Source organism: Zeus faber (assembly GCF_960531495.2).
Source record: "Zeus faber genome assembly, chromosome: 9".
Classification (NCBI taxonomy): Eukaryota; Metazoa; Chordata; class Actinopteri; order Zeiformes; family Zeidae; genus Zeus; species Zeus faber.
Genome location: NC_137197.1, coordinates 4,208,591 through 4,234,064, shown reverse-complemented (window position 1 = coordinate 4,234,064; position 25,474 = coordinate 4,208,591). Strand labels below are relative to the sequence as shown.

Below are 25,474 nucleotides of genomic sequence, written 5' to 3'. Positions count from 1 at the left end.
TTGTGAAATCTTTAGTTCCCACAATCGCATGTTCATAGGCAAATCTGAACCTATTTGTTATGTTTTTTGAAAGAAATGTTCGCAATCAATAAAATGTGAATTAGGTGACTTCCATTCGGGTTGAGGCGAAATGTCTACCCAAATTTTTATATTCCAATCCTCTAGAGCCCGAACGGCATATCGGTTTGGCCGACACATTATTCAACTTTTTTGATCGGCAGTTATGCAGCCGACGTGTCCCAATTTTAGAATAAGTACAATAAATAAAAACCATGGATTATTTATCCTGTACTTGTCTGTTTCACATTACTTATAAGTTACTCACCAAAATAAGAGCAGAAGTCCGTCTAGGCATTATAAATCCATCCATGTTTGTTTACACTTGCATTTAGATACGGACATGGGTTTCCAAACAGGAAGCGATGCTGCGTTCATGGGGAACTCTGAAAAGTAACTTGTTTCGGAAGTGAAGATGCGTTCGCTGGAATGCGGGAAAAAATAAACATTTGATTTAATATCATCTTTTACATTTTTCTTTAATCTATCAGAAAGTTCTTTGTGTGTTTATTTTTGTTTATTTGTTTGCTTATAAGTTTAATGTTCTCAAAGATAGAAACTTTAGTAAATTATACGTTTTTCAAACTGCACTTGGTAACTTGTGCGCCAGGCTCTGGATCAGCATTGTACCTAAAAATCTGGCATCAGTCGAACTTTACTATTTTCATTGTCAATATAGCTCTTCTGCAATAGGTAGACATGTATTATTTCAATCACGATTATAGTACCATAAAATGAATTAAAATTAGACAGTTTAATTATGAACCGCAAATACTTGTTTGACAATTAATTGTCAAATAAAATTTCATGATGTGTCAGAAACCGGATGCTGTCTATACTTGACCAAACAAACTGTAAAATTATTTACTTGAGCGGTCTTCACTGTAAACAGATTTATTTGATTTCCACCTTAGCTGTCAGAGGTTTGGCACCACAGACTATCATTTTTTTATTTTTTATGTTTTCAGTCTGTAGATTGTACCGTGCAATTATATTGTAAAGTTCTGTGCCCCTGGGTAACGATGAGCACTAATCTTTCCTGTTGTGTAGGAGGTCTCTCTGCCTTTTGCTTAACGCAACAGATGTTCAGGAAGCCACGTAAACTCACTCTGAACCGACTATCAAAGTGTTTGCGAGGAGCTTCTTTTCCTGGATAATGTCAGGACAATGATCGTAACAAGGTTTGCGGCAGACAGTAGTAGAAGTTTAAGGCAGTTTTGGGAAAGAAGATTATTTTGTGTATATATATATATATAAATATAGTGATAATGCCTGTTATTTTTCCATTGGTTAATTTATTCGCATCAAACCCTATGCGAGAACCTCCATCTCCAGCGCTTTTGAATGGAGGGTGCTCACAAATTACATTTCGTTACATTTCGTCATTGATCAGACGCTTTTATCCAAAGCGACTTACAATTATTCAAACACCGACGGACGCAGCCATCAGGAGCAATGAGGGATTAAGTGTCTTGCTCAAGGACACTACAGCATGCTAGCAGGAGGAGCCTGGGATCGAACCAGCAACCTTTAGATTACTAGACGACCAGCTCTACCTCCTGAGCTACCGTACCCTTACCCAAATGGTGCTGTTTGGACCCGAGAGCCCTCATTTGGAGTAACTTTGTGTTTGTCAAACTTTTGGTTTATTGACCACACACAGACAAGCCCCTTCCTGTTGAGCTGGGGAGCTGTCAGCTCTGTACACAAATGGGACTGTGAGAAAGTCGGGCCAGTGTTTACCAAAGACTTGGTGAAACACCTCTGCAGCAGAGCAGACATCAATACCTCCACTGTCACCGAGGGCATCTCCCCACACAGACCCAGGATCTGTCCTCCTGCTGGAGAGGAGCTTCTCAAGAGTCGCTTTGAGTTTCCACAACCCCAGCTCCTTGTGGTTCCTAAAAAGACCTGGTTAAAACCAAACCAGATGGAGAACACAAAAAAAAAAAAAAAAAATCGGGAATTGATTCGTCACATATATGAATTCCCTTCAGAACTACTTTAATATATTTATTGAAATATGAAATTACCCTTTGTGCGCATCTCCAAGATGAAGTTTAACAGATGCAAATACAGTTTTCATGTCGTATACTTTGTCCATATCGGATTGATTTGTCATTTTTTACAGATTTTGTCAATAATTGTACAGTTCTTGTTGAACTCATTCCACCTAAATGAAAGTTTTCTTTTGCCAAATAGGAGCAATGCTCTGCATTTGATATCTATCAACCACAACATTAACATGAACTATATGGCTAAATTCACAATGGTGTCCTTGAACGTAGCAGGAGATGTGAGTAGTCGAACTGAAACTGAAGTGAACCTTCTGTGCCAGCACTTTGTGAATCACTGGCTTGGTGGGAGAGTCTGCTGATATGGAACCTCCTTCAAAGGGAAACTTAAATCTACGGCGGGGTCACAGGGTTTGGCCCAATAATCTCTCTTGATGATGTCCTGCTGATAGAGGGGCAGCCAGGCGTCCTGACACCCCCGCTCAGCCCGGGTGGAGGTTGTCGGCCTCCTGTGAGAGCTGTGATTAGACCTGGCCTCCCTCGGTGCTGCTCCCTCTCCCGCGGGCCTCACCCTCCATCCCGCACCGGGTGTCGGCACTGGGTGGAGCCCCTGCGGCCTGGAGGATCCCGTTTTAACATCCGACAACTCAGCTGTGGGGCGTGTTCCGCTGCGGCGACTGTTTGGACCAGAAAAACATGGCTGGTGACATCCACGTATGAAGAGGGAGTATTTCTGTTGATCCAGCTCTCATCGGGTTCTCTGGTCGGTAGCGAGCCTGGAGAGCGTCCCACTCTGCTGGGCTTAGCCCACATGCTGAGTTCCCATCACAAACACATGCGTAATGGCACAATTTGAGTTGCTGCACATTCGTGTGTCGGGAAGGTTGCCAAAGTAATGGGAAGGTTGCCAAAGTAACCAATGTCACCAACAAATGAAGGCACTCACAATTCTACTATATCGGTTTGGAGTAATGGTAAATGTGGGAACGTGGCAGTTTTTTTTCTTTCATTTTATTGCAGTCATATGGATGACTTCTGAATTCTCGTCATTATAAAGATGATGAGTTGCAATTTTGTGTTTTATTCATGCACAAGTAAGCAGCTTAGGCTGGCTCAACTTGTATTGGTGGGTGCAATGGAAAGTCTTGCCAAATCAGTTAAGTGAAGTCAGGTTTAGCCTTTATGTGAAGAGTGCATGTGACACTATAAATAACGCTGCCACAATAAACGCCACCTTGATAATTGGGCCATCAGTCAAGTAGATGTCGAGCGCTTGGGTGGATCGAGTGCTCTGCTAACCCGCAGGCCACAACGATGACAGCTTGAGTGAAACTCTGCAAGCCGAGCTCCAGGCTCCGGATCCGGCTCGGTCACAGATCCGAGTCCCCGTCTGCAGGAAAACTGTGACTCCACCGGCCGCCATGCCAAGACGTTCTCACATCCCCAAATAAGAGGTTAATGGTGACTGTTGGATGAGTCACTTTTTTTCTGACGCTCCTTTAAAAGTAATGTGAACATGTTCAAGTCTTCTGCACCAATTGTTAAATATTTCGGTGTGCAGCGCGGCAGCCTTTTTGTTGGTGAGATGTCACTACGACATCTGCAATGTCTCCTGAAAAACTATACTTGGGAGTTGTCAAAGGTATTTCACTTTTTACTTGTCTTACCTTCCGACCCCGACCCCATTAAAAAACGTCTGTTGGCCAAGAGCTACAAAATCTGATGGCACGGTGTGATCCAGATTCTACAGAGAAACTGAACTTTTAAAATGTAAAGCATCCAAATAACTTTACAGCAGGCTTTTTTAAAAGTATAATTGGGAATGGTTTGTCGGGTCTGTCAGCCTTGGTGCAGCCATTGTAGCCAAACTTTGGCCATGGCACACTGAACCAGATCCAGCGTGTTTCCCTGGAGGGTGTTGGGTTCGAGAGGGGGAGGGCCAGTGTGGCCGCCCTACTGTGCTCTCCTTTATCTGGGGGACATGTAAACATAACGCCGGGGTGGAGCCCGTCACACCGTTCTGGGAGCATCAGTAATGACTCTCGGCAACTGGTTGCTCTTCCAGAAGGACCCCGCTGTTGCCATGACGCTGGTTTCGGTTTTTGTCCCGTCGGGGCGGGATTGGGCGGGTTGGGGGGCTGAGGTTAGGTGAATGGATTATCTTTTTAGTTTTAAAAGCTGTTGATAAATCACCAGGTCACTCATTTACCAGCCTCTCAGCCCTGTCTCGTGCACGCTCTGCTTGCTGCAGGGTGCGCAGCCCGACGCTCCGGGGAAGCTCTGCGCGCTCCGCTCTTATTGCCGCTTTGTTGATAATCGCGGCGACGGCCGTGTTTGGAGACGGAGTGTTTGTTCTCGGTTTCCATGTTCGTCGCTGCCGCCGAACGCTACGCAGCTCGCCGGGTGTTTGTCGCAAAGTTCAATATTTGTGCTTCGCTCCGAGCTGGAGGGACTCCTCCTCAGCTCCTCGGCCTAGTGCTGCCGGAGTACCAGGATGTGCAGGCCTCCGGGTTACGATAAGCCCTCCCCCACTCCCCCGCCCTGCGCTCCTCCATTAGAAATGTCATAGTTTCCAGAGTGGGATGGAGGCGGGGGGGGGGGTGCAACTGGACCGCAGCAACTATTGCAGCCAATAGCGTAGCGGGGGATTGCTTCCGCGGTTGTTGTTTTTTTTCCTCTCTGTGTATCTGTCTTTTCTTTTTTTTTGGGGGGGGGGGGATTCGTCCCCCCTCTTCCCCTCCCCCCCGGCCCTTGGTGACCCCTCTCAAGGGGCCCCTCCAGTCTCAGCAGTGAGAGCTGTTCTGCTTGGTTTGTGTGTGTGAGAGGGGAGGGGGGGGCTTTTTGGGGAGGGGTTAGTGTGTGTGTGTGTGTGTGTGTGTGTGTGTGTGTGTGTGTGTGTGTGTGTGTGTGTGTGTGTGTGTGTGTGTGTTGGGGTTAGGAGAATTGGGGGTGGGGGGATTGAGTGGGGGGGGGGGGGATTTGGCAACTCCTTTGATCAGTAAAGCATAAACAAGAGGCTTGAAAATGGGTTGGGGTGGGTGTGTGTGTGTGTGTGTGTGTGTGTGTGTGTGTGTGTGTGTGTGTGTGTGTGTGTGTGTGGTTTGGGAAGGGGGAGGGAATGCTGAGTCAGGCTCAGTGTGGGACAGACAGACAGACAGACAGACAGACTGGCAGAGAGACAGACAGACAGACGGGCAGACAGACAGACAGGCAAACAGAGGGACAGACAGACCGACTGACGGACAGAGAGACAGACAGGCTGCATTACCGCAGGGACCCAAAAACTCTCCCTCACTCTCCCCTTCAGTCCAGCTGTTCCAAAATCTGCTGTTATGCGCTCGTGGATCAAATTAACTCGGAACTTGTGAGATCAGTCTGTTGCTTCCTCTGAATGTCGGCGCTTCGGGATAATGTTACGTAAAAAAAAACCCTAAAAACAACTGTGACTCCGCTGACGTTACTGTGCTGACAAAGACGGTGGTTTACTACGGTCTGTTTCATTACTGTTTCATTACTTCTGACCAAGTCTTCAGACTGAGATGAATGACTCCAGATAAAAGTGGAGCAAGTAAAAAGCATAAATACTTACTCTTAAATGTATTTCAATTATTAAAAGTAAAATTTCTTGTCATATCCAATGACCTGATATAACAGAGCCTGTAATACTACCACGCCCTTTTTCCCCCACGCATGGTGCTCATGTCTACTCTGATTATCATTTACAATAAAATAAAACAGGTGGAGTCAAATGAATCACCGATCATGAAGTGACGCGACCGTTCGAAATGTAGTAAAGTAGAAATATCTCCTTTGAAATGTCGAAGTAAAAGCGGAAAAGTCAGTACACTGTACAAAAGTACGGTAACTAAGTACTTAAAATTCATTACCTTCGACCACTGTTGACTAACGTAAAATAATATATTTATATTTCATGTTTTTTTGTGTTATCTTATATTCAACGTGACGCAAAACTTGACGGTCCAGTCTAAAAATAAGCCCAGATTCTGTTTCGTTGCTGCTGGAAAGTTATCTTTGGGTAAATATAAATGTGTATATCTTGTTGGGTTTCCAGTCCGCAGCAGCGCAGTAACCACCGGCATGAAAGGCCGCGGTGGAAACAGTGGCTCAGGACGGTTTTTGGGGGAAAAGAACAAGTGAATAGCGGGTTTTTAGGTCGTAGCTCAGTCTGTGCCTTTGTCCAGCAGGTGAAAGCTTTGTAAATGTGGCGCCAGATTGTTAAAGCCCCCTTGCACTCGGCAGTGTCCGGGCCCTTCCAGGAAAAGGGACCCCCTGCGTGGAGGCCCGGGCCTGACCCTCCTGAATGGAGGAGGGTCCCGCTCGGCGGAGCAGGGCTTCCTGTATTAGCTTTCCATCTTAATCAAGCAACAAGTACCAACAAAGCACTAATTATCAATGCCCTCGCAGAACGCAGCACAATGCTGCTGCAGGGCGCGCCCACCCTGCAAAGGGAGCACAGAACAGCCCCCAATTCTGTTTGCAGCCAATCAGAGCCCCTGTTCAACTGCGAGTTAGAAGAAGTATAAGTTAAAGGTTTTGTTGTACATTGTTCACTATTCCTATTTTTTCAGCTGTTATGTTTGTGAAGATTTTTGATTATTTATACCTTTAATGTACAAGAGCGTTCTGTGACTCCCCTTCCACCTTTCAATATTTTAACCCGTTCGTTGCTGCTGATGGTAATATACACGTTTATTTGGTTTTGCTGATAAGTGTAACAAATCAATCTTAGATGATCTTTTTTTAAATCTTTAATTCCCCCCAGCCTCAATAAAGTTTTTATTTTTATTTTTTTTCGAACACTTAGTGCCGCTCGTTGTTTTCCTATTTGTCATTTACTTTGGGCTGATTTTCATGTAGTCTTTTTTATAGTATTTCACTGCAGTTGACTCTTTCCGTCTAGTGTAAAACAGACTGAGTTTATTCAGTGCGTTTAGGTTTTTCCAAACAAATACAGCCACTCAAAACACTTTGCAGCTCATGCATCTCAGTTTCCATCTCCTGGAACATCAACACATAGTTCACACAGTAACGGCACAGTGCGCTGTGAGGGGCAGTCAGGGGTGAAGCGCTTTCCCCGCCTCCCCATCGAATGCCGTACACGTCTCTATGTTGTTATTATGAATGTAATCTAACGTTGTGGTTTTTGTTTCCTCCCTGCAGCCACATCGACCAGTCTACCACCTGGCAGGACCCCCGCAAGGCCCTGCTCCAGATGAACCAGCCGCCCCCAGCCAGCCCGGTGCCGGTGCAGCAGCAGAACATCATGAGCCCGGCCACTGGTACGTGCACGTCTCCAGATAAATATTTGTTTTTATTTTTGCAATATTTTTTTCCTATTTTTTCCCTTAATTTTAGTTGAAGAAAAAAAAATACTTAGCTTTAGGACTTAAGGACAAAAAATAGGAAAAAAACTTTTTTCCCAGGTTCTATATTTTATCCCTATTTTTCTCAATTTTTATTTTCATCCAGACGTAAATATTCTTGCTGCATGTATCATATATTAAATATTACATATAGATTAGATTGAGAGAGCGGTAGGGGTGGATCTATAGCTACAGTGCAGTATATAGCCAGATAGATGATCCATAGATCATCTTTTTCCATCTTTCAAATCTTTTCATGTCCTCCTATACATCTGCCACGAGTCCCAGGGAGCCGGATCGTTCTCGTTTTTACTTGTCGCGGATTGCTCGGCGTTCCTCCCTCTGTCCGTGCGGCAGGAATTTGCCCCGGGTGGAGTTAGCGAAAGGTAGAACGTGACGGCTCCTGTCAGACATGTTTGGGAGCTCTTGGCGCAGCTTGGATCGGCGTTGGCGCTCCGTGGAGATCGCTGTTCTAACGAGCAGCGAGAGACTGGTCTCCATCAGCTACTCATGGTTCCTGTGGTTTGCATTAAAAAATAAAAAATAAATAAAAAGCTCAAACCAGCTGTCATTCTATTCTGTATATGATTTTGTTGGGCGGGACGAAGTTATCGCACTACTGTGTTGTCATGAAATGTGGACATGGTCAAATCAAGCAGTGTTAAATAAAGGATGACAATATATAACCTAGAGTTCCTCTCAACTTGAAGTCTGAAATATTTGCGGGACTTTTATTTTGGAAGAACAAAAAGTGATATTAAGTGATATTATCCGAGGATTTAACCTCAATTTGAAATTTTAAGCCCAGTTAAAAATCCCGCAATTATTTGCTTGAGATTTTATATTTTAATCCCCGAATTTGAGATCCCAAACAGATATCCTATTTGTTGATGAGTTTTTGGGTGTGGCCCCACCCCCCGTGGATCAGGGACGCTCTGCACCGAGTGACTTGGGGACCAAACGCGGCGGAGGAGCGAGCAACGACTTGACCCCCTCGAAGCGGCGATTCCGTTCACGAGAAATGAGTCGGATTCCTGTTAGGGCTCGGTGTCCAGAACCAGTGCCGCTACGGAACCCGTTCCAAATTCCCTGGAAGCGACGAGCCGCCTCACTAACGGATGTATTTCAGTTTAACAATTCCTCTTATTGGTGGCGACCAGCCCGATGCTATGCACCCTTTAAAGCCGTCTCTCGGTGTCCAGGGGCTTGAGTTTGTCGTGAAAATGGACGAATGCAAGTGACGGCCGACGGGGGAGAATCGGCAACAATTCGGAAATACGCTGCCCTCCCAAAAACAACTGATTTCAAGCCGGCGGCAGAACTATGAAGATGTTAAAACGTTTGCGTCACTCAGAACGGCATTCATCTACGGGAGTTCACAGTCTTTACGTCTTAGCGTTTTCTAAAAGTAATCGAGGCTAAAATAACCAGCGACAAGCTCAGGGAGTCAACGTTTTCTCGAAGGCGTGGCCTCCTGATCCCGGCGGTTCGCGGGCGCCGACCCAACGAGGGACTCATTAGAGAAGCGGACCGATGATTAAAATAGAAATCTATAGTTTTAGCGATGGCAAACTAACTTGGTGCCCGGCCTCCTGCAGGTCCTCTACCTGAGGGCTGGGAACAGGCCATCACGTCAGAAGGGGAAATCTACTACATCAACCACAAGAACAAGACCACGTCCTGGCTGGACCCCCGCCTGGACCCCCGCTTCGGTAAGGACCGGCGCCCCGGAGGCCTCTGTGTGTCTGTTGTGGATCTGCCGCCGTTCACATTCTCTTGACTGAAATGAAGGGGTCGTATTGAGACGCCCGGCCGTGTTTCACAATAGCAGCTGTTATTGTTTTTCATTTTTTTAGGAATTATACATTTTAATGGGGAAAAAAGTTTGGAAAGACGCGTTCCAATACAAACAATAAGTCCTTGAATTTTTATGAAAGTCATTTCAAACATCTGATCCCACGGCTTTTATTAATGGAACGCGGGGGGCTGTGGCTTTTTTTTTTTTTTTTTTTTTTTTTAATGATGGTTTTGATTGATTTATGCATTAATGATAATCATAAATGCATAAATCTGTCTGGAAAAAAGCTGCAAAACGATGTTTAACGGTCATCAGAAGTTCCCCGAACCGAACAAGACGTCTTGAAATTGCTTCGTTTGCTCACCCAGTAAAACAGCACGTATCAGAAACGTCAGTACGTCATTAAACCATTATTCACTTGCTAAAAATTAAATGTGGCTTCTTCTTTGGTCGATCGATTAATGAGTCATTAATTTAACCGATGATACAAAAGTTGATCGGATCAAACGTCAGTTCATCGTCAGAGTGAGGGGCCGGGGGGGCGGGGCCAAACCTTTTGTTTCACGTTTTAGTGTTTGAGCAACAGCTGAGTTGACCATTAATCCCTGAGGCCGAGTTCCGCAGACAGAGACGGAGAGACACAGACAGGTAGAGAGCTGACTGACTGACTGACTGACTGTGTGTCTGTCTGACTGACTATCAGTGTGTCCGGTTGTCTGTCTGTCTGACTTTCTAACTGACTGTCTGTGGTACTCCTTTTCCTATTTAAATGTTAAATTAGGAAATGCTCTACTGGTTTGATCATTTCTACTGTGAGCATCTGGAATTGAATGAAACATCATAAGTAATGATAAAATAATAAAAACAATAAATCTGAATCTCTCTCTCTCTCTCTCTCCTAATCCCTCTGTTTGCCAGGAAGGCTTACAGAGATGGAGGTTCCTGCTTATGTCACTCTGATTCATTTACGCTCGAGGTGCCGTCCTCGGAGCCGACATGTGTGAACAAGCTCGCAGCCTGTTATCTCTTTAATTTTACTTATTCTGACTGAGACGGGGCACTTAAAGGAGCAAGGCTTCCCCCCTCCCTTTTCCTACGAGTAAACTGTGCACCCCGTTCTGGAAAGTGCAAACAACGGGGGTAACAGGAGGAGCGGGGCAGCTGGGCGGAGGAGGCGGCTCCGATGGGGTAGAACTCTTTGAAGATTTACGAGAGAGAGAGAGAGAGAGAGAGAATGAGTTAACTCATTACGTGCCGTCAAAGTTCGCCATTTTGGTTCCATGTTACACAAAAGCTGCACCATGTGACTGGATTTTACAGTTTGAGAAGTTGCAGAAATGTCTCCCATCACTCCTGGTCCCTGTTGCCAGTTTCTTTTTGGACGTTAGAACACGGAGCCTGCTGGTTGTGGTTTATTCAACGTGGTACTAAACCACTTGTAGTAGTCATGGATACACAAACCAGTCTTTCCCCTTATCGCTCTGTAATATCCAGCTGTTCAGTACCAGTTGGAGCTTTACGGGATGGTCGGAGCTCCTTTAACGGAGGAGCTGCCGCGGGCCCCTCCTCCGTGGGGCCCAGCGCAGGCTCGGCCCCATTCTCCTGCCGCCTCAGACAGACTTGAATATCTGCCAGGCCTCTTTATTCTGCGGTCCAACTCTTAATCTGTTGCAGACCTTTTCAGTCAAAGAGCTCCAATGTGAGTTGGGGGGGGGGGGGAGACCCCCACCCACCCCCACCCCGTCCAGCCTTTTAAGACCCGGGGAGGCGGTGAAGAGCCAGCGAGCTGAGGGGGAGCCGGGGCTGCGGCACTCATGTTGCTGTTGTTGTTGTTGTTGTTGTTGTTGTTGTTGTTGTTGTTGTTGTTGACGACAGTGAGGTAAACACAAGAAAGCAGAAAATACAGTTTTTCCTAGTGATATTTTTAAAGAAAATAACTTTAAAAATTTGTTGTTTTTTATTTTATCTGGCATTTCAAAAGTAGTTGGTGTTCAACGTGCTGGTGCATGTGCTCCTCTATGTTCTTTCCATTGTCCGGGGGGGTCCGCCACCACCAATAAGAAGTGAAAGGCAGCTGCGGTGAATTTGCTAAAGCAGCATAAAGAAAGTGATGGAATTGTGGAACTTGTCATCCAACACGATGATCTAATGGATCGTCACTTTCAACGCGTAAGGTTGAATGTCTTGTTTTTTAGAGAGTCTTCATCGTTAGCCCAGTTCGGCGCATGGTCATGTGATTTCTCTCTGGCGGCGGCGGCTCCGCCTCGGCGGGCACTTCATCGCGCCGCTCATCTTTTCCAGGGGTGTGTCCGGCTCAGCAGGGACGCGGTCCAAACACTTCGCCGGATTTAAGCAACGGGCGAACATTTTTGATTCCTATGTTTTCATTTTTTGCTTCATCGCAAAGACCTCTGTGGTCGTACTTAACACGATGCCGTTTTTAATTTTTTTTTCCTTTATTATTAAACTGAGGCCAAGACATCTGCGGAGACGCTGTTAATATTCTCCATTTTCCATGCAGCTCAAACTCCAGACTTCACCGCAGCTCCACGTTCAGACTGTTTCCCCACTTTGCTTTATCTTGCATCTAGATACGCGACACCTCGCCGTGAGCCCCCTTTTCTTATTTTAAAACTTGTTAAATAGACAGCGGGCAAATATTTACTTGGGCTTCAAAGCGGCAGCCCCGCGGGCCCCGGAAAGGGCTTCCCAGAGCCAGCCCCACCCCCCACCCGACCCGGCCCCGGGCCCTACCTGCACCCGGCGTCCCGGGGCGTCGATACAGTGCACTGATGGTCTGATAAAGCCTTGTGTTTGCAGCGCGTTGAGTTGCACAGGCGCGTGAAGAGGACAAAAGACAGACGGCATTAACTTGTCCCTTATCTCCAGGTCTACCGTGTAACACACACACACACACACACACACACACACACACACACACACACACACACACACACACACACACACACACACACACACACACACTTTTATCCTATCGCTGTGGCCCAGAGCTGAACCTGCTATCTCGCCCACAGTTTTAATTCCCTGCTTACATACGCTCGTCTCATCACTGGCGTCCTATCACTTTCTTTCCTCTTCGCTGCTTACAGTTGCCTGTTTGGTCTGTGAGCGCGTCCTTGGCTTTTTATTTTGGTGGAAATAAGTTGTCTGGCGAGAACACGGCGTGCCAGTCACCTTATGTTTTCTTTTACTTTGGTTTGTTTTCAAGTCGAGCGCTGTGTGTAACAGATTGATGGATCTTTCCCGGCGCTCTTCAAAGCGCGCGTCTGGGCAGATCGGCAGCCGCTGGCAGGGCCGGCGCACAAGGACGGTTAATGGATCCCCGATGGAGGAGTGATAAGGACGCAGAGCCGCCCCCCCCCCCCCCCCCATTTCTGCCGCAGATAAGGAGCGGCGCAGTGAAGTCACACTCTCCCAGGGCTGGGATTGCTGTGTGTGGGCGAGCGAGAAGGTGGTTCCCCCACTGTGTGTGGGTGTGTGGGGGTTAATTTGGCCTGGGGGGGCCGGCAGCCGGGCGGGGGATGGGCGGGGCCTCGCAGCTTCCCAGGGAGAGCTCTGAGCCGTGGTTCATTCAGCCGCAGAGATAGTGTAAACAGACAGTGATTGAGTGGTGATGAGTGGGGTGTGGGTATGGGGGCGGGGGCGCATGAAAACCGTGTCCCCGACAATGCTTTGTGTTCCTAGAGCCTCCAGCAAATAAGCAAACAGCACTTCTCATTGGTCCGGTTACTGTAACACCCCGGCGCGCTTGTCTCCATGGCCGGGATTTAGACGTGTGACCCACTTTGCATGCACAGGTCGCTGAAAATCCACTGGTGGGGAAAAAGGCATGAAATCCTGGAGTGGAAGCACAAATACCCTCAGCAGTGGAATAAGTCCCCCATTAAAAGTTCTACTTAAACTAAAGTATTAAATTAGTTGAATGCACTCGAGTACCTTTTTCTACGCAGTGACCTCATGTTTTGTGAAGAGGCATTCAGCCCCAAAAGTGCTAGACTGTGCTAAACAGTTTAAAACCGTACTGTATTAAACTGAAGTCTAGACCTAGAGCTGCTCTAATGGTTCTCTAAAACTTAACATATGCAAGGACTGTTTATTTTCACTGAAAGAGTTTTCATACAAGCTATGCAACCAATGTGTCCAAAAAGTTTAACCCCAAGATATTCCCTTTGAAATATAAGGTGCAAGCCCCCTATAATTAATTATAAATTACTCATGTAAAGTACAAATGCCTCAGAATTGAACTGTTTTTTGTTAAATCACTCCCAAAGTCCGGTCCTTTTTACTCACATGTATTATGTGTATATAGACCCCCCCCCCCCAGGGTTAAAGACCAAAAGGTCCTAAAAAGCAGAGCAGCTGTTTAGGTTTTCCACTACAAATTGCCATTGATATTCAAAGCAGGTACAGGTTTGTTGGTGCTTGATACGGGGGCTGTTACCGAAACAATTATTTCCGTGATCGATCAATCTGTCGGTCACCATCAGAGCGGTGGTAAATGTGCATCAAGCGCCATCAGAGCCCAAGTAGACATGTTGAATTTTCTCTATATGCCACGTATAATGTGGCTCAAAGACACATGCACATTTATTATTTTACGTGACGGATTGCTTCGCCAATTATTTGATCTTCAAAATTTAAATCGGATACATTTTCAGTCGACGGCTGGATTTCGGTTTCATTGTTTCACTCCGAGCTGATAGAATCAGCTGTATCAGCTAAAGCGTCATGCAAGGACTGTAAGTCCGCAGTGCGATGTGGAAGCTCGTCGGGCCGTGTGCCTGTATGAGACAAAGCTAAGTTCAATGTGTGCAAACGAAACGCAGTGAACAAACTGCCTCTGCTTGGGACGTGAGGCTCGGCCTGGGAAACCTCACGCCGCAGAGCGTTTCCACGTTGGTCCCCTGAATTCAAACGGAGTTTCGGAGACACGTCCGTCGGTCTGTGCCGAGGGATAAGCTGAGATTTGGGCTTGTAGAAAGCAAAGCGCACAATGAGTATCACTCATGACTGATGCAATGCACCAAACTAACAAAGCCCGTCTCAGTCGGGGAGTGGGAGGGATTCAGGTCTTACAGGAATAGCGGTTGATTCAGACTTGGCAGAAAAGCTCGGCTGGGCCGGCCCTCGTCCTACTCAACCTGCTGTACTGGCTCGGCTTTCCGGCAACTTCACCTCGCCGACAAATCACAGAGTCGTCACACTTGTTATGCCGCATGTGAACGCAGGTGATCTGTTTGGCCACCAGTCATAAAACTGCTGAAGCAATTATCTGTTACTCAATGAAAGTGGTGTAACTTCTTACTCCAGTGAGGGATGTTTTTACTCGTTTAAGTGGGCACTTGATGAAAGAATTGAAATGTGTTTCTATGGGGGTTTGGAGACATTCGAATGGGAAAAACTCTGTTAATCTCTTGTTTAATACTGTAACTGTGATACAGATATTGCACACATAACCTGACTCAACTTGAACCTGTCTGTCTACCTTGCAGCCCTGAACCAACAGAGGATTACCCAGAGTGCTCCGGTGAAGCAGGGCGGCCCGGTGCCCCCCAGCCCCCACAGCGGAGTCATGGGGGGAAACAGCCAGATGAGGCTGCAGCAGCTGGAGAAGGAGAGGCTCCGACTCAAGCAGCAGGAGCTCCTCCGCCAGAGGCCTCAGGTGGGACACCGGACCGGCCGTTGAGAAAAGACCATTGGAGTGAGGGAGTGAGGGAGAGAGGGGAGGGAGGAACAGAAACCCTGACAGTCAGGTGCCTGAAACCACAGGTGTGACCTTTTCCTACACGGCCTGTTTGAATTTACCGGTTCACTCAAATAGAAACCAAACTTTTTTTTTTTCTCTCTTTAGTTTTATGAAAGCGTTTTGATTTTTGAGATTTGTTCAAAAGGTGGCAGGATGTGACGATTCATATAAAAGGGACACGATACAAATCAATACAATTTTGACGAGTTTTTTTGTTTTTTTTAACCCAGCCCTGGTGCAGATATCCCACTATGTCTTGCATCTCGATTGACCAGCCCAGGGTGCAGGGAGGTTCTTTTCCTCACCGTATCATTGCCTTGAGTATATGGACTGTGGATCTTTTTCCTTAAGATCTTTCTTTCATTGTAGTGCACTAACTAGTCACAGTCTCTAAGACACCTCTGAACCACTCGCTCTCTAGTCATCAGTCAGTTCAAAGGCTCCCCAACCCAAACTCCTACTATTCCAGGTACTAAGTCGTAGAACCGCTTTGATCTTATCTTAATTGTTACTCTGCCCTAAAATGAAGGGCAGTGAGTCATCTGTGGTCGCTTTATCACTTCCTGACAATAGCGTGTCATCAGAACGCCCACGCAGGGCGGTGGAGCTCAGTAGTTTACACAGGGCTGTGTCACTGACAGGAACTGTATTTTTATGGTTATGAATGAGGGCTCCAACCGGTCTGTTGACAGTGGGATCCACGTTGCTCTTTTAAAGCTCCCCGTTTAGGAAGTGGCCGGGGATAAAGTCTACACACGCACAAAGCTACGAGGACAGGCGTGGCCTGCGCCGCCCATTCTGAGGAACCTGGGCGTGGCTTTGAGTTTCTACAGGACGTCCATATGTAGAGAAATGTGTTATTTGACAAGTTAAAAAAAAAACTAAAAAAAACAAGCCAACTTGCCACAGCTTTGGAAGAGTACATCCAAGCCTTTTGAATCTTTCAATTATCCAATTCCACATCCACACTGACCGGTTAACCAAAGGGCGTAATGAATACAGAAATGTGGAGATATGACCTCGAAGTGCAGCCATGGAAAGCGTGCATACACACACGGCGTGCACCAGTATTTCAGCAAAACTGACGTTTGATTTATGCAAACGTCTCCCAGGCCCGAGGTTTCAACAGTTATTGGGCTTTGTCGTGCTTGTTGAAAACGGCCAATTTTGAAGTTTTGCAGACTGCGTGGTGAGATAGAAGTTTAATTTTGTCGCCTGACACACCCAGCTACATCCCGCACTGTAAAAGTGTCAAGATTGGTAAATACGTACGCAGCAACCCCATAGTACCAATGCAGCTCTGGCGCTGATCTATCACGCCCAGAGGAAAGAAAAGAAAAAAAAAAAAAAAGACTCCATAAACGTTGTTTACAGTACGCAACCCTCACAATCAGCTGTAATCAAAAGCAGACCGTTGACATGTGTGCGTGGGACGGAGGGGGAAAAGGTCTTGTTGCTCAAGGAGGAAACGCACTCAGGTACGAGTGCATCTGAAAACACAAAGGGAAGGAAGAAAGAAAGAAAGACATGGAAAACATCCTTAAAACTTTCCTTCCTCAAGAGCTAATGAGCCCAACAATATGTTTTTTCCCCCCTTTTTCTTCCCTTGGAGGATACAGAGTCCATTTCCTCCTGGCCACAGCCAATAAAGGCCTCGGCTAACCGCTGGGCCGCCTCGCGGTAATTTAACACTCTCACTGAACACGTCATATCCCACTCGCTGCCTTCCCCGATGTTGTCCTTGGCTCGGGGAAAGTTTAATGAAATCTCAACTCGCACAACCAGCCAGAGTCAGTTGACTCGCCGTTCAAGGACATATAGCGCAGAAGGTAAAGGAAGAGGAAAGGAAAATATTTAAAGCGATAGACGCTTTGCGGAAGGTTTTCCGCTGGATAGAAGTAGACCTGCTGCCGTCCGCGTTTACCAAAAGCTTGTCGCTCCTCTCCGTTGTCTTGCATCGCTCCCACCAACCCTGTGTCAAAAACCTGTCCCTCACGCCCTAAAATATGAAGCAGCGAGTCCTAACGGCCCGTGCAAGTTCATCAAATAAAAACGACTCCCTGCGGAGTCATAACCGTGGTGTTATGTTGAGACTGTAAACACAGCACGCGGACAAGCTTTCGCCACTGAAATCAGTTCCTTTATTGACAATCGATGTCTTAAAGTGCACCGTCCGGTTCCTTTTTTTTTTGATGTACGACACAAACCAGAATTTGACGAGACGATCGGAACCTTCTCCCTACTTTAGTTTGCGACCCCCCCCCCCAAAAAATAAAAAGAAATAGAAAAATATGTTGTGCACCACGGAATCCGTGCTCGTCAGTGTCTGGGCTCATATCGAGGTAAGGATGTGTACAGTACCAACGTTCTGCAGAACCAGGGTTCCGGTGCGGGGCTTAATCCGGTGCCGCGCTCCGTCGGGCTGCAGCCTGTGTGTTATGTAAGTGGAAACTCTTTGTGTCGACGCAGAGGGCTGAGCAAGCAGCCGGCGTTCATGTAGTACCTAAATATAATATTCTGTGCAGTGACAGAATGAGTTCATCTCCCTTCTGGCGGGCAGGAGACGGATGAACTTGCGTTGTGGTGACACCGATATAGAACAAAAGGGCTTTTAAGCCGCTGTGATGTCCTCAAATTAAATAAACCAATTGAGGGGGAAGGTGGGAATGATCTGTTTGCCTGGAATGGTCCACAATTCTTTTTTTTTTTTTTTTTTTTTTTTTCTTTTCTCCGGGGGACTTCCAGTTGTAGAACAAACCCCATCTCAATTATTTTTAACCCGGGTTCTTCATGACTCCACTGCACGTAATCAATGTTAAATCTGAGTCATCGCCATCTTTGTGTGTTTTCAGGAACTGGCTCTCAGGAACCAGCTGCCAACCAGCATGGAGCAGGACGCCAGCACCGCTAACTCTGTGTCGTCCCCCATGGCCCAGGATGCACGCACCATGACGGCCAACAGCTCTGACCCCTTCCTCAACAGGTGGGTTCACACACACACACACACACACACACACACACACACACACACACACACACACACACACACACACACACACACACACACACACACACACACACACACACACACACACACACACACACACACACACACACACACACACACCTGTGACGTAGGCCCACGGCGTCTTTGTCGGCGTTGTAAAGTCGGTTGAGGGGTGAAGTTTGTCTGGCTGCGTTTGACGTCAGCGCTCTTGGCTCACGTTGCGATCTGGCTCTCGACTCACTGGACCGACCCAGTCCGCGGCCCTGGAAGTCTTTGTCAGTTTTCAGCTGCCAAAGTTACACAAGCGAGGGCCGGACTCGGGCTTAACCCGCTTCACATGGCGATGACTCACAGAGCCGTCAACACCTACCGGGGTTGTGCTGCACACTGTCGGCCCCCAGTGGGAGGCTGTGGTACTGCAGGGGATCTGGAACGGCTGTCAGTGGTGGAAAGTGACCTAGGACTGTTTCTAGTCCATAATTCTAGTGTCCGTGCTTACTTGATTCTACTCTGTTTCATGGACATCCACTCCATTACATGTCAAAGCAAAAATCTACACTTTTTAAATCTTCTTCCTTTCAAGGCTCTTTTGCATCAGGACAAGTACTTTATTAGGAATGTCAATGTGCAACTTTTACTGAAGTAAAAAGTCGGGAGTACTTCTTCCACCCCTGTCGGTGGTTGTAATGGGTCGAACCCAGTGAAAGCATCTGTCGTGCACCACAACAATAATACAATCATAAAAGAATAGTGATGTAATCAGAACAACTCAGAACAAACTTTTCACCAAGTTAAAGATCTGAAAGTGCTACAGAGAAAAAAATGAGGACGCACAATAAATTAGACAGTTTACGGCCCAGGTTTATGGCACCTTTTCAAAAAGCTCTGAGCTCAGCCTTCCGTCGGCCGGGGAGACAAAATGCTCCATTTCCAATGAAAAAAAATTAAAATAAAATAATAACCCGAATCCAACATTCGGAGTTTGAACGGCAGTAGACCCTTTCGGTAGAACCCGGAAGTGGCGTGCAGACCGTGTGAGCGCGGATCCCACTCACAACGGGCTGAATGTGGGTCTGAATAGCGAGCGGCCATGAGAAGATGTGGTCTAGTCAGTAGACGGCCTAATCTCCCCTCCTCCGCTCTCACAATAGCTTCATTCATCCCGCGTCCACCGAACCCGGCTTACATATTTCCCTCTGCTAATTAGAGCGGGCCTGTCAAATCTCTCTCTCTATTCCATTCTTCCGGTCTCTTACTCCTTTCCTCCCTCTCCACTGCTCTCTTCCATTTCCTCCGCCTCTTCAGATTACTTCCCTTTCTTGTTTTGCACAACAAAGTAAATGTCCATATGTGTTTCATCCTCCCATGGAGTTCGTTAGTTAGTATTTTTGTGACGCCATGTGGTCAATCGTTTGAGTAAAACCAGTAAACGTGAGTGTTTTTGGTGTGTTTCAGTGGGACGTACCACTCCAGGGACGAGAGCACCGACAGTGGGTTGAGTATGAGCAGCTACAGTGTTCCACGCACTCCGGACGACTTTCTCAACAGCGTGGACGAGATGGACACAGGTGAGCACCGGGTCGGGTGGAGATGCCGCAGCTGTAGGAGGCGGTTTTGATGCTGAACCTTACCGTATTTTCACGACCATAAGGCGCACCGTACTAAAAGGCGCAGTCTCAGTTATGTGTGCCATTACTGTATTTAACACACACATAAGGCGCACCGGATTATAGGGCGCGGGTTTTATATACCGGTACATATCCTCTACTACGTTTAAATACCTCTACTGCGTATTTAAAAATAGAGCGGGAGCAAAACTGAGTATGTTTGTGCTTTATTCATGTATTTATTACAAAGTATTAATCAAACCCATCGAAGTCATCATCCTCTGTTTCTGAATTAAACAGCTGCGCTAAATCAGACATGCCAGTTTCCCCTTCTTCGCTGTCAGAGTCACTTTCCGTGCTTTCTGGGCTCCTCGGAAATGATGCCGGCTTTTGCGAAAGCTCGAACAACAGTGCCAGCAGACACGTTAGCCCAAGCATCTACAATCCATCCGCAAACTGTGGCGTAACTTGCCCGGCGCTGCCTTCCACTTTTCGTGAAACTGTGGTCTCCGTCGGTCATCCATCGCTCCCACGCCGCTCGCAGCCTTACTTTGAACGGCTGCTTCACACCGATGTCGAGCGGTTGTAGTTCCTTTGTCAGACCTCCCGGAATAACAGCAAGCACAGCGTTCATTTGTTTCACCTTGTTTTTCACATCGGCTGTGAGATGGGCACGCATGGAGTCACAGATTAACAGCGATGGTGATGCGTGGAAAAAACCACCTGGTCTCCTTACATACACCTCCCTCAGCCACTCTTTCATCATCTCCTCATCCATCCAGCCCTTTTCATTTGCCTTAATAACGACTCCAGCTGGAAAAGTCTCTTTAGGCAAAGTCTTTCTCTTAAAAATCACCATAGGCGGCAGTTTCTGTCCATTTGCGTGGCAGCCAAGCACAACAGTAAACGACGCCTTTTCATACCCCGTTGTGCGTATCGCTACCGTGCTGGTCCCCTTCTTCTCCACCGTGTGATTCACCGGGATGTCGAAAGTGAGCGGCACCTCGTCCATGTTGGTGATGTGGCTTGGCTGGATGCGTTTGTCGGCGATGTGTTTGCTGCAGTAGGAGTGGAAGCTCGCCAGCTTTTCATTATAATCCGCCGGACCTTGCTGCGCTACTGTATTCCTGGTCCGGATGGAAAAATGGCACCGTTTCATAAAACGAAAGCACCACGACGGACCTCCTTGAAAATGTTCAATTTTCATTTCTTCCGCTAGCGTTACTGCTTTTAGTCGAACAGTGACCGTCGAAACGCTCGTTCTTTTATACACAATCCACGCCCACACTTCCCCCTTTAACGTTCTCATGGTGGTCTCAACAACGTCCGCAGTAACAACACACATAGGGCGCACCGCACTATAGGGCGCGCCGCACATTTTGAGGAAAAAAAAAGACGTTTATATGCGCCTTATAGTCGCGAAAATACGGTATATAACTACACACATGCTTTTTCTTATTGATCCCCGGGCGGGAAATGCAGGTGTTACAGCAAAAAGGTATATGGATATGCTGTATGTTTTATACAGTGTCAGGTGATTCAATATTTGGACTAATGTGAGCTTCAAGTACAGATTGTTGACATTGAGGAAATTGACATGAATATCGGTTTAATTACTTTGAAACAACGCTTTTCATGCAAGGGCCCCTTTCCTCGGGAAACCAAAAGTACAATGAAAAATCACTGTTATGTTGAAATAGGCACTCTTCTACTGGTTAGATATCTTTTTGTATGAAAGTGACTTGTTGACCTTTCTGACACACGACCAAACTTTCAGTATCTTCATCCACGTTGTCATCCAAGAGCATAAAACAACCTGTTCCACTGTAAACTGCTCATATACACCATCACCACAGTCAGGCCAGGAATGAGGGACTTGGAGGTTTTAGTTCTTCATCCATATCTCCTGCATTTCCCGGCTTGACGTGACGACCAGCGGCTCATTAAGCCAGTTCAGTCGAGTCTGCGGCTGAATTTCCATCGAGAGACATTCAAAGAAGTTGTTTTATGGTCTTTGGGGTCTGGCGATGGGCGATGTGTCGGACACGTCATAAACTCACTTCATATAAAAGATATCCAACCAAGTAATAAAAATAGTGCCTTACTGTAACAGGTAATCTGAGAAAGGCTGTTATTTCTAAGTTATGAAACCAGTTTTCATGTAAATACTCAGGTTGCAGCTGTAAATCTGTACTTTGAGCTTTGATTGTTAAAAGATTCAGTTAAAATACAGAACAACAACAGAAGATGTGTCAGAATACTATATTTAGGATTGCACTCAGCAGTAATGCAGTGGCCATGCTAATGAATATGCATCGAGCCATATTGGACAGATTGGAGACACATTCTCGTATAAATTGGTCTAGTACATAACCAGATACTTAAGATGTTGTCTTGTATATTAATGTAGTGTTATGTCTTTAGCCTCCCCCAGCAAATGCCCTGACGGTAAATATTTGAGCATCCATCGAGCATGTTGTGCTACTGTTTGAGGACGCGCATCTGGTGTCGCACGTAAAAGCTTGTCAAATGTTGCCGGAACACTCACCCGCCCCCGCGCTCTGATCCGTGCAGGGGACTCCCTCCCGGCCTCCATGGCGACGCAGCCCAGCCGCTTCCCGGACTACCTGGACGCCATCCCCGGCACCGACGTGGACCTGGGCACGCTGGAGGGCGAGAGCATGGCGGTGGAGGGCGAGGAGCTGATGCCCAGCCTGCAGGAGGCGCTGAGCTCCGACATCCTCAACGACATGGAGTCCGTACTGGCAGCTACCAAGATCGACAAGGAGAGTTTCCTCACATGGTTATAGAAGTCGTCCACCCCCCCCCCCCCCCCTCCCCGAACCGCTCCACCTGCTTCTATCTGTGAAGGACGCCTAGATGCTTTTTTTTCTTTTTTTTTTAACAAGACATTTCAGCACGCCTCTCGGACATCTCGTCTTCCGTCTTGACGTAATAAGACCCACCTCTCGTGAGGCAGCGACGCTGTGTTTTTCCCTTTTTATCGTGTCTGCGTTTTCAAGGCTGGCCCATGAACAGACATTCTTTTGGGGGTCCCCCGACATCCTACGGGGCTCGTCTGTGAATCGATATGGAAATTGGTTGCTTGACCCGGATGGCAGGGACCGTCTCCTCCCTCCCATCATGCTGAGCCGCATGCACTCTGAAACGACAAAGAGGACCGTCGCCGTCTGGAGTTACCTCCGGCGTAGACTCTACCCCTTATATTCGGCCTCTTCTGTCTTTTTTAAAAAACTCTTTAGATTTCAACGAGCCTGAGAAACCAAAAATGATGTATCTGAAGCGTGGAGAACAATACTGATTTGGAGTGAAGGGGGAGGGGGGGAGGTGTCGGACGGGGACCCACTACGCTGCTGCTTGGCTGTGCCAGCACGCCGCGGACAAACCTTCTCGTCAAATCAAGTGCCTTCTTCTGCGTTTTTACTTTTTTTTTTTTTTTTGAGCTACAGAGTCAAGAAAAACAAGCGATTTACCAAGTTTCCGTATTGCAGCAATAAGAACTATCCAGAGACTGTGTTCCTGAACGTACACATCCTATATACGCTCATGTTCAGTAATCACCTGTATTGTTGTTGTGTCGTTGAAAGGCATATTATAATGGGATTTAGGGATGTTTTTTGTTTTTTTTCTTTTCTATTAAACCCTAGCTTCTTTGTATCTCAGTCTTATCCAAGTCTAATTCACCGTTCGGCCTTGGTTTTTATCTTCATAGTAATCCTTTTATTTTAGGTTATGACATGTGTATTATATCTTAGATCAAACGGCCTCTTGCTTTGTGTTTCACGTGGATGAACGAAGACGCTTTCAACCCGTCGGCTTTTTACTCCGTTTCCTTGTACATGTATCGATGTTTAATCATGCGCCTGAATGAACACATTGCAGCTTTTCTTTTTCAGTTTGTGTAATTAACGTTGGGATGCTCTTTGAACATTAACCAAAAAAAAAAGGTAAAAAAAAAAAAAAAAAAAAAATTTAATAGATAAAAAATTCCGTAGGTTTAACGGAATTTATAACACTTTGATCGAACAAATGAACTAAATAATAAGGCGAGCCGGGGCCCCTCCAGGCGTGTGCTGTTCCGTGCTGGGAACGTGTTTTAGCAGGTCGGTTTGTGGGTTTCGAGTGGAAAAGTCCAGGGTTTGACTGAGTTACACAGCTTGTATGATTTCTCACGGAAAGAGGAAGAAAAGAGACGAAATTGGAGAAACAATCAGTTGTGATTTCGGTCGGGAATCGCAACGGCGTTTCCAAAGATTTTTAGTGACCGATGTTCCCGCTAAACCCTCTTTTTACCCAAACTCGGTATGATTTGTAATCAAACTTTATATGGAACAAACTACAAAAAAAGTGTATAAGCTAATGAGAAACGATGTAGGTTTTGTGTTTTTCTTTTGAACGGAAATGTCTGCATAGGTTTTAGGAGAACTTCCCGTTGTACAGACCAGATGGTTTTCGATAGGTCCTCGAAAATAGTGATTCCTCCGGTGCGTTCGACTGCAGTTTACATATTTCTTGGAGCGTTGCCACGGCGACGGTGGAGACAACACACAGAACGATTCCTCCTCACCCCCCCGCCAGCTGCGCCGGGCTCTTCACCAATATCAAATATTGATTATTGCGGCACGAGGCTGGACATCGCCCGGGGGACTGTGGTGAAAGAGCTTCGACGAGTCCATTTTGGACTCCAACAAATGCCTCCGTTTGGTTTTGCCCACGTGCAGTGAATAATCAACGTTTGAATTGATGTCGTTGTGTTGAGAGGATACTTTACTGGCAATTTCACCCACACGTGGATTCGATGAAATGTTGCACAAAAGAAGCGATGGCCACTCCCGGATTTGAGGCGTTCGGTGAAGATTATTGGGATATTCGACCGTTGTCAGTACCGCCCAGCGCTCGTCTCAGATGATCACCGTGTTATATCGGTTTAAAAATGTTTACATGATGATGACCGAGGTGCGTGCGCCTCCTGCCGCCGGTGGAAAGAAAGAACAAAGTGTGTTGAGGGCAGATTACTACACTACTACTACTACTACAGCATTATGTTAGATTTATCTTTATTGATCACGGCGAGAAGAGTAAACAGTGTTTGGAGAGAACAATGCAACTAAAAGGACTTTATACTTCCTTGTTTAAAGAGTGGTACACTACAGTTCCCGTACTGCACGACGACACTAAATCGACTAAATGACGCGTATTTGTCGCGGAAACACGATGATTATTTTGATGCTTAGTTGGCGCGTATCGTCATTGTAGCCGTAGAACTAATCACACGATTTTAAGGATTTTTTATTTTATTTTTTTTGTATCTAGACTTTTCTAAATGCACCTCAAATTACTTTTTTTTTTTTTATCCAATAATGATCTGTTCATTTTTGATAGATATACGTGCATGTGTTCTAGAACCATAAATTCTGTTACATTGTATCTTTACATATGAAACTTTGAAATTGGCCTTGAAATAAAGTATATACTTTGTGGTAAAACTGTCTTCTGTGCATTTCACTGTATTATTCATTTTGTTGAAATTTGCAAAGCTATTTATTGTTTTATATAATATTGGCATAGCTCTCGAGTAATATGCTACATTTTACTAAAGAAACAGCAGCTTTTATATCATTTATATATATATATATATATATATACACACATATGTAATTTATACATAATACATCATTGTTTTATTTCAGTAAGTGATGGTGACTGATTTGGCTCAAGACAGATCCATATTTTGGTGAAAGAAGATGAACTTAAGTCCTGTCACACAGGTATCGCACAAGACAGGATCATGGATGACGATGCCAAGCGGCGTTTGCAG

The 25,474-nt window shown here is 46.2% G+C and overlaps 1 protein-coding gene across 2 annotated transcripts in view; it reads left to right on the top strand.

Annotated features, from left to right (window-relative positions):
- yap1 (Yes1 associated transcriptional regulator) overlaps positions 1–25,136 on the top strand; it is a 30,791-nt gene extending 5,655 nt beyond the window's left edge. Inside the window, exons 3-8 of one of the 2 annotated variants that reach the window (XM_080007179.1) lie at positions 7,254–7,372; positions 9,055–9,168; positions 14,768–14,937; positions 17,874–18,004; positions 19,484–19,596; positions 22,210–25,136. In XM_080007179.1, the coding sequence (XP_079863305.1) occupies positions 7,254–7,372; positions 9,055–9,168; positions 14,768–14,937; positions 17,874–18,004; positions 19,484–19,596; positions 22,210–22,445 (883 nt within the window). In that variant the 3' untranslated portion in view covers positions 22,446–25,136. The remainder of the gene's footprint in view (positions 1–7,253; positions 7,373–9,054; positions 9,169–14,767; positions 14,938–17,873; positions 18,005–19,483; positions 19,597–22,209) is intronic. The other variant, XM_080007180.1, reaches the window with a different exon arrangement.
- Positions 25,137–25,474: the final 338 nt, after the last annotated feature.